At 39.4% G+C, this 9,692-nt stretch overlaps 1 protein-coding gene across 2 annotated transcripts in view; it reads left to right on the top strand.

The window, feature by feature from the left end:
- Positions 1–9,201: 9,201 nt before the first annotated feature.
- Positions 9,202–9,692, top strand: part of TOR1AIP1 (torsin 1A interacting protein 1) — a 27,763-nt gene continuing 27,272 nt past the window's right edge. Inside the window, exon 1 of one of the 2 annotated variants that reach the window (XM_025043907.1) lies at positions 9,202–9,692. This exon is cut by the window's right edge and continues 385 nt beyond it. In XM_025043907.1, the coding sequence (XP_024899675.1) occupies positions 9,558–9,692 (135 nt within the window). In that variant the 5' untranslated portion in view covers positions 9,202–9,557. The other variant, XM_025043906.1, reaches the window with a different exon arrangement.

Below are 9,692 nucleotides of genomic sequence, written 5' to 3'. Positions count from 1 at the left end.
AAATGTGCCCTTGACAGACAAATATTCCCTTGTTCTCTTTGCTGGAAGGTTAAGTAAGTTGCAGAATGAGTCAGGATTGGGGTGACTTCTCCAGGCAAATACATCCCTTTGACTGCAGCCTCAGCTAACTCCTCACATGCTATATAAAATCAAAAGACGCACGTAGAAAAAACATAAATCTTTTAAACCATCTTGAGTTCCCGTTTTAAATATTTTCTTCTGTGGGAAGGCTAATCAATAAATCAAACTATTTTTTGTATAGGACAGTTTCTCTAAGTCTCACATACCAAGTAAAATCTTAAAGAGTTTCATATTTCATAACGAGTTTGGAATTTAGATGAGACGAGAATAAAGAGTATGAAAAAAAATCACTCTTCCTTTTAAATTCACAAGTAAAATAATTCTTTGTTAAAAATACATTATGAAAATAAATGCTCCTGAAAAACAGGCTTCACCCTAAGTTTTGAGGAACTTTTAGTTTGGCAGTCTTGAGGTCACTGAGAGAGGGTACATGGATGGCAGCCTTCAGCACTATTTAGTACACACACTGTTCTCTCGTACAGAGAACAGATAAGCCAAATGAAAAATATGATCCTGACTTGGACAACAGCTGCAGAACGTTCTCCTCTCACCCCGGGAACTGACCAAACAGGTGCGTGTGTGTGTGTATTGCTAACATACCATAAAGGGAAACACTGGTTTAGAAATTTACTGGTACATTTCAATCGACCTTTACCTAATGGACTAAAAGTCCACAGTTCAAGTTCTGTCTACAGTTTCGATTTAAAACACCAGCAGCCAAACTTTTAGTTAATATGCAGCTTTCAACAGTGAGACCTAGAGCCAAGCTTAAGTATTTTTATACCTGTAACAGCTATTCGTGTCTGTGTTTAAAACTAGTTTCTAAGTCTTGCCCACTCCTCTCACCATATCCAATGTCATAATATGCCAGTATTTTCACAGTTTCCCACTTATTTCCCAGTACTGATTCCGTATGTTTGAAAGGGAGTTTGAAAAAGTACTAAACTAGAAACAAAAAGCACTCCAATTACTTCCTTAGGGAACTGTTTCTTAGCGAGGGAGCAGTTCAGATAGCATATATATTTTCTGAGCACAGGAAGTCTTCCTTTCCTTCTTACTCCCTCCCAACTCCTTGACTTGTATCTCAGAGTCAGGGTGGCCACACAGAAGCAAAAAGCAATACATAAAGAATCAAAGAGTTTGCAAAGATTTTCAATGGGAAGCAAAAGTGATTCTCAGCTTTAACTCAACTCCCCTAATCACCTTTAGTACCTACATCAAGCCAACATGTTTTTACTAAACTTTTTATTCTGAACTACAGTCAAGCTCTGCATAACGGTGTTTCGGTCAATGACAAACCACATATAGGCCTGTGGTCCCATAAGATTATAATGGAGCTAAAAAATTCCTATCGCCTAGTGATCTCACAAATGTTGTAGTGCAACACACTACTCCTGTGTTTGTGGTGATGCTGGTGTAAAGCAACCTATCATGCTGCCAGTTCTATAAAAAATAGCACATACAATCATGCCCAGTACATGATAGTCTTTTATTGGTTTATGTATTTACTATACTTTTTATCATTATTTTAGAGTGTACTTTCTACTTATAAAGCGGGATATCATGCCTCATACATCTAGTGTTTATGGAATCTTGATTGTATCATTTTCTTCTGTGCTTGATTTAATCTTGGGTTATTTTGCACAGTAACATGCTATACGGGCTTGTAGCCTGGGAGCAAATGGCTATACCACTGGCATGACAACATCGCCTAATGACGCATTTCTCAGAATGTATCCCTGTCATTAAGTGGTATGTGACTGTAATTTTAAAAGTTGCAAAAATAGTGCAGAGTTCCCTTATATCCTTTACCCCGTGTCACCGTTTCATAAAATTATTATTATAAAAAAATAAAACAACAAGAAATTAACATTGGTACAAGTCAATTAACGAATTACAGACTGTTCAAATTTTACCAGTTTCTCCACTAATGTCCTTTTTCTGTTCCAGGGTCCAATCTGGGATTCTACATTGCATTTAGCTGTTAATTCTCCTGAATCTGCAATCAGTAAGTTTTCAGTTTTTACTTGTCTTTTGTGACCTTTCTTGATCTTTGTGACCTTGACACTTTTGAAAAAGTACTAGCCATTTTGTAGAATGTCCCTCAATTTGGATTTGCACGATGTTTTCTCATGAATAGAAACGTAAAGAGGTTATGCATTTTTTGGCAAGGATAACACCACAGAAGTGGCGGTGTACTCTTCTAAACGCATCTATCACTGGGTTCGTGAGGTCCATGTCTGTCTCCTGGTGGTATTAACTGCGATCAGTTGGTTAACATGGTATCTCCACTGTTAAGTTACATTTTTCCTTTGTAGTTGATAATTATCTTGGGGGAGATATTTTGAGACTGAATTTTAAAACCAAGAGCTGGATGCTCATTGCTCCTGGGGTTTCACTGTCAGGCCAACAATTTGGACAAGCAACACAAATATTTGCTTCCTTAGGAAACTCATTAGCTGGAAACCATTAGCATCACTTTGGCGCTCGTTAGAAATACAAATTCTTGGGCCCCACCCCAGACCGACTAGACCTGAATCTTTGAGGGTCTGGTGCAGGAGTTTGTGTTTTAACAGGTTCACCAGATGATTCTGATGCCCACTATAAAATTTAAGAAACACTGCTTTAAAGGTTAGTTTTCCTTCACTATGAACCCTGTTTACTATGTAAAAAGGGGAAAATTAGTCTTAATAACTTGGATATAAATGTTTTTACCACAACTAATAAAACTGTAGGTGAATGCCTCATCAGTAAAGGCACTAACCACTCCTTCCTTATTTTTCTTTGTTATTTTCCTATGAATTTTTTTTTTAAATGTGGTGGTCACAGAGGTAGTTCTAAAGTACAAATACTGTTACTTTTATACGAAGAAGTTGTAAGTCAGCCTCAGTATCAACTGCTGCCTCCATGTGTGACCTAATGTCCATACTTGAATGTACAGCTATAAAGCCCGTGCAGTGCTTGCTGTCCTCTACAGTCAGGCGGCCTGGGCCTAAATGACCTGCTCCAGCACGTGTCTTGGCAAACTCTATGCCTTGGTTTTCTTAACCAGGAAATGGGATAACACTATAAATGAAAGAGGCATTGTGACTGTTAAAGAGATAGTGTGCAGCAATTACCACGATGGGGACACAAAAAAGCTCCTCAAAACCGTTTTTTTAGACTATTAAATAAAAAGTGCAACTAGAGATTTTATTTTTTGGAATGGGGAAAGCAAGTAGAAAGTTCTGCTGTTTCTTCACTAGATCACATGAAAGACAGAACCAGAGAGCTCTGTTCATGTAATTAAAACAAAACCCTCAGAAGTGAACAGACCAATGTTTTAAATTAGACTTTCTGTAAAAATATTATATTTACATTATACCTACAGTCAAGGGCTGCAGGAGAGTATAAAAAATTAAAAATAATTTGATCTTCGAGGTAGCAGAATTACAGGCAAATTCTTTCCATTTTGATTATCAAAATCACGGGCCAACAACTGCTTTAATATTAGTAAATAATTATGCTAATATTAATATTAGCCCAATTAGTAATAACAGCTTTTACTTATTGACTCCTTAAACTATTCATTTAATATTCCAAATAACCCTATGAATCTCTACAGATGAAGAAATGGACTCTGAGCGATCAACCAGCCTGGCCAAGTCACAGAGTGACAAAACAGGAGTTCAACTCAGCTCTGTCTCCAAAGTCTGAACTCATAACTAATATTGAGGACATCCTTCTTTATTAACAAATTTGCTGTGCAAAACTAAAGATTAAGTATAATCACTATATTGAATTAGCTCTTGTGGGACAATAGTGGTCATAAGATGTAGAATATTAATGAAATTTTAGCACAATTAAAATTCTAAATGAAAAATGAAAAACAGTGTAAAGCAGACAAAGCTTCTCTGAGCACACTTTCCTTTGGGAAAGTCCCTTCAAAGAAATGTGGATTTCCATGGAATAGTTTAAAATGACTACTTAGGCAAAAATAAATTACATATACGAGGCACAATACATTATTAAAACATCTAATAATCCTCAATTAGCTAAATTTTAAGTACTTTATTTGTGAATTACAGAAGCTCTCAAGCTAGTATTATCACTTCTATACCAGGAAGTAAAGTAAGTGAAATAGAGCTTAAATGAGTCGCTTACAGTTACGTGATAAACCAGCGGCAAAATTGGTCAAGTTATGGACTTTGCATTCGGCATAATAAACATAACTGAGAGACCATCAAAGTTTTCACAGCAAATGTCAGTCTTTCAAACTGTTCTAATCCACACAAAGGCTTCCAAGAACATTTTTAGTTCCTCTACCATAAAGTTCCTTTATAAATTAAATGATTTTCCACTGGTCATTTACATACGAATCATATGCTTTAAAAAAAACTGAGAAATATGGATAACTGCCACAGCCTTAATTCTTAAAAGAGACAAGGGCAGGATCTCTCATATAGGTCCAAAACAAAATGTTTTAAAACCTAAAGACAGGTAAGACAGACAAAAACGGTAAGCTGAATCAGGTCAAGACAGCTCATTTCCATATTTGTGTATTAAGTCTAACAATTGAGCACTGCTGATAAAATAAGAATACTACATACTTTCTTGAAGGAGGGAAAAAAGGGTTAAACTTTCTCACCGGGTATGAAGTACAAGTGGGAAGACACAATACATTAAGCAAAATGGTAATTGTAGGGTCTTACTAAAACTTCAAACTTTGCCCTTTTTAGCACCGTTAAAGGCTACAAAAAAGGTGAGTGGGGGTTTGCTATCTAAGAAGGATTAAGATGACAAATGATGAGATCCAGTTAGTCAGGAAGGTAAAGGAAGTAGTCGCGCCCTGAACAGGTAAATTTCCCCTTTACATTTTGAGCCTTACAGAAATTCTGCTTCTTGTCTAAAAGTCCAAACTAAACATTTACTCCCATCTTATCCCATTTAATGTTTATAAGATTCTGTTTCTCTTTTTTATTTTACCTCAGAACACAAATATACACCCTACCTGCTCCGTTTAAGGTTTTTGCGGTAGGCAGGTGGGGGTGGGGACGGATCCTTTCTGAAAGATCTTTCGAAAGAAGACATCGGATCCAATATTAAAACATAGAAAAGTTGTGTACACGTTTTCTTCACTTACGAATTATAGCGGCGTTTTAAAATCGTCCACGGTCAACGCCAACGGAGCCCTCCGAGTGTTCTGGTCCACGACGCCGAGCTGCACCTCTCGGACGCGCGGAACAGAATGTCGCCCGGTCCCTGCCCACGTGATGGTGACCTCCGCGGGGAGGGGAGGCGCCAGCGGAATGCTGGGACTGGTAGTCGCCCCGCCTCCCCCCTGTCCCAGACTGCACCCCCTCCCCGCCTCCGCCGCCCAGCGGGCCGCCAGCGCCAGGCAGTGGTGAGTGTGTGCAACAGAAGCACCGCCGCCGCGCGTTCTCCAGCTGCTATGTGACAGGGAAGGCGGGCATCTGCGATTCGACCCTAACCTTTATGATGACCTAAAAATCATAGGCTGGAAGAACCCATGGAGCCAACACAGTGGGAGGCGCTACCCAATGATAACGGCCAGCACCGGTCACACTTGACTTGGACCCGGTCTCTACCATTATTAAGTGCGTGTCCAATGGGGACAACCAATGTACCCCATACGTTACTTGTATGAGTAAAACTACTACTGTACTAATGGTATCCACTGAATGACAGTAGCAAATGATGAACAAAAAATAACTATTTTGATGTATTTTATAAGTGCGAAAAGCAATTTTCCCAAGAACACACAATTGGTTAGAAGTCAAGTCAAGTACAATTAACTGGAACAAGAGTTTGAACTGCGCGGGTCCACTGATACGCTGTTTTTTTTCTTTTTCAATAAACACACAGTCTGCCCTCCATACCGGTGTTTGGCCTCCACAGATTTAACCAACCGCAGATGTAAAACAGGACTTTCCATTCACTGTTGGGAATCCACGGTGGTGACTATGCATTTGTTCTACGCCCTTTTATATAAGGGACTTGCACATCTGTGGATTTGGGATCCGCAGGGATCCTGCAACCAATCCCCCAGGCACATGGGGGAAGTCTTTAGTTGAGTTTCTCCCCCTAACTGGGGTCAGGGCCCCTAACCACCCCACCCCCTGCCTTGCTCAAGGGCCAAGTCTAAGTCTAAAATTCCTGTTCCTGACCTACACCAATTCAGGACAACACAGAAGGAATCTACTTACATAAATCTCACTTCCCCTTTCCTCATTTTTTTCCCAAAACACTCTAACACACGATTTTACTTATTTTGTTTTTATCTGTCTCCCATAGACTATAGACTCCAAGAAGACAGGGAGAGTGGTCTTTTAATCTATTCTTTCACTGATGTATCCTTAGCACCTAGAACAGGACCTGGCTAGAACAGAACAGAGGCCCAAATATTTATTGGACTAATGATTCTTCAGTAACAGTGATTTTGGGTACTTTCACTTCTCAGTCATTTTCTTATGACAGAAGTCATAAGATTTAAGAACACTTAGATGATTTCTAATAATTGACTGCAATTTCTAACACAACAAAGAATAAGTGGAAGGATATTCCATTCACTTCACTGAGTTTAAATTTTCTTAATTTCAGCGTAACGTTTCCACTTAGACATTTTTATTCGTATTAAGTCTTTAAAATATTTTGTCTCACTTGAGACTAGGGAGCAAATGGAACCAGCTACTATGTCCTTAATTTCCTTCCTTTTAATATTTTAATCGCTATTTCCTTATTAAAAATAACAATGTTGCCTCTTTCTACTAAGATAAAACCCCAAAGTTATTTGCCTAAGTACAAATGTGAATATCATGCACAATGGATTGATAGGTACTTTCTCAGTATATAACTGGATTTCTGCTTTCCCTAAACAAAAAGCCCACATGCAAAAATTATTTTAAAATAAAATGTTTCATTTAAAATAGCTGCTTTATTTATAAATCCAGTGTCAAGAACACTAGACTTCTAGACTAGGACTAATGGCTAGGTATATATATTAAAGCCAGTCCCTTAATCTGAATTATAGTTTTTGTATGTTTTCCTTAATACATGGCAAATTCCCTAGGAATAAATATACTCATTAATTTCATTCATATATTTATTAAACACTTTTGTGCCAACATAGATGTTTAAAAAACATATGAATTATATTTTGTTATAATCGTTTCTTCTGTCTTCTTTGATTCACTGACTCTACAAGTCTCAAATCCCAAAGTAATTGTCCAACATTCAGAGCTCATGCCTCCTCTTGATATTGGTGGCCCAGCAACCCCCTTATAATACTATGAGTCTACTGTCTCTGTAATGTCACCCCTTTTGGACACCCCAGTAGTTTGGAAAACATCTACAGCAAAATATCTGGTTAGACTGGAGTTTAGCTTTACTTCACAGTTAGTGACGAAAGCTGGCATTTTTAAGGTTGCTAGGTGTGGGAGGCAGGTATTGCAGAGCTGGGCTTGTGTATCCTTATTACCTAGACAAAGGAGGGAAAATCCTAAGCAAATAAAATGTTAAAGTTTTCATGCCTCTGATTCTCATCATTGTTTCTTCAGGAAGCCATTCCTAGGCCTTTATAAGCATTTTTAACTACAAAATAACACATGGACTGATTAGAATCTCTTGCCCTTTCTTTTTTAATGTCCTCCAAACCTAAGTTTTACAAATCGGTGTCCAAATTTCTATATAGTCATCTGTTCTGGTAAATGTTTTAAAGAGACTTTTAATATATGCATTAATGTTCATGGACTTTGTATATTAGCACTATAGTTTTATATCCTATAATAATTACAGGACTTTCACTATTGTTATTAATATAATAGGCACCTTGTAGAGAAAGCATACTTAAACTAAATAAAAGCCAAGTATTAACCAAGTACCAACACTTTTCAGAAAAATAGTACCCAGAATTTTCGAAACATACTATCTAGCCCAGGCTGACAAGGAAAACTACGCTTTTAATTTTCCCTTAAGATAGATTTTTTTTTAAAGTAGCATCTCCATTGTTACTGTTCCTCCTGTTTCTTTGGCTGTATTGTATATAGTAAACAAAGCTAAACAGGATAAAACCTAGATGACTCTCTAAAGTGTGTAATTCCTTGTGTGTGGCCAAATATATGGACTATTAGCGAAAACCTACATCTTAAGATTTCATTAAGTTGAAATTTGTGCCGTTTAAGCAAATGAGTTGCTTAAAAGTATTCCAAGGCGATTTAAAATCCTTGAAAGAATAAACAAATACCTTCAAATTTTTTCGGATTCATTATAATTTGTATCCTAATTACAATTTTAAAAATCTATTCACTAAAATCAATTATAAAAACTCCGAGATAAGTATGTGTATTTGAAGGTAACATTAATCTTTCAATAATTATTCAAACTTTATACTAACTTAATTCCCCTTCCCTCAGTGTGCCCAAATTTGGTTAGCTATTTGCACATCTGTAAATATAGTATACAGAGGTGAAATAAAGTGCTTCTTATTCATGCTTTGTTGTCCAATAAACGAAATGCAGGAAACTCTAAACCAAACGCAGTTTATCAAGCCATGCCCAGAATCGAAGTGAAAATAACAGATCACAAGTTAAAATTACAGTTGTCTTTAATCAATGTCTTTGTTCATTTCTCTTTGTCTATAACACTCCACTGATAAGGTTCTGGAACATTGCTACTGGAATAGAACTTTTACACAAAAGCCAGGAATAAGACTACGTTTGCTATGCATATTTTGCAAATGGAAACCCACCCGAGTATGCCTTCGTTCTCATTTTGTACACTCTCAACAGGTGACTCAAAATTTAAAACTGGGTAACTGCTTTCCTAAGGAGCTTAAAACCAAAATTGTCCCCAGGAAAAAGGTGACACCCGCAAAACTATCTTGATCATCATCATTCTTGCTAGGGCCATTTCCAGGCATATTAAGGCAAGGTAGCAGCGGATCAAAAAGGTTCCAGGAGAACTGCGCAACAGTCTGGGGACGAAGACTGAAACTCCTCCACCCCGCCTCACTCCGCCTTTCCGGAGACTCGGTATTGGGGGACAGCACTGGCGTCTCCTGCGTGCGGGCAAGTTGCCACGAGCAGCTGGGTTTAGGACACGCAATTTGCCCAGCCTGTTGTCCCTTCTCGGTCGTCCCCTCCCTCTCTCCCCCAAGGCCGAGGAAAGCGCGACGTCCTCCTCCCTCTTCTCCTCCTCTTTGGTGCCCTCAGCCAGGAGGCGGGAGTGACCCACAGGCAGCTGACCTAGCACAGGCACTGCCTCTCCCACAGCCCTCGGACACACCATGGGCCCAGAGGCGGGTATGCAGCACAGCAGCGACGACGCAGGCGGCAGCCCCAGCGACTCTCCACTGCCTCCCTGACCATCGCGACCACCGCCTATCACCCCGAAAAGCCGTCACCACCAACGGCAGGAGAACCTAAATCCCTCCGACCCCCAGACCATCTTCGCGATCGACTCAAGCTACGTCAACCGCTATGGCGGGCGAGGGGCGGCGGGCGGAGCCGCCGATGGAAAGATGGGGGGTGTACGTCACACCCCGGGCCCCCCTCCGGGAGGGAGGGCGCAGACGCGCCCCTCAAGATGGCGTCGGCAGTGACGCGGCCGCGTAC

This window comes from Pteropus alecto, unplaced genomic scaffold, assembly GCF_000325575.1.
Source record: "Pteropus alecto unplaced genomic scaffold, ASM32557v1 scaffold101, whole genome shotgun sequence".
NCBI classification, from domain to species: Eukaryota; Metazoa; Chordata; class Mammalia; order Chiroptera; family Pteropodidae; genus Pteropus; species Pteropus alecto.
Note: the sequence above shows the minus strand (reverse complement) of the source record. Positions and strands in the feature narration are given on the sequence as shown.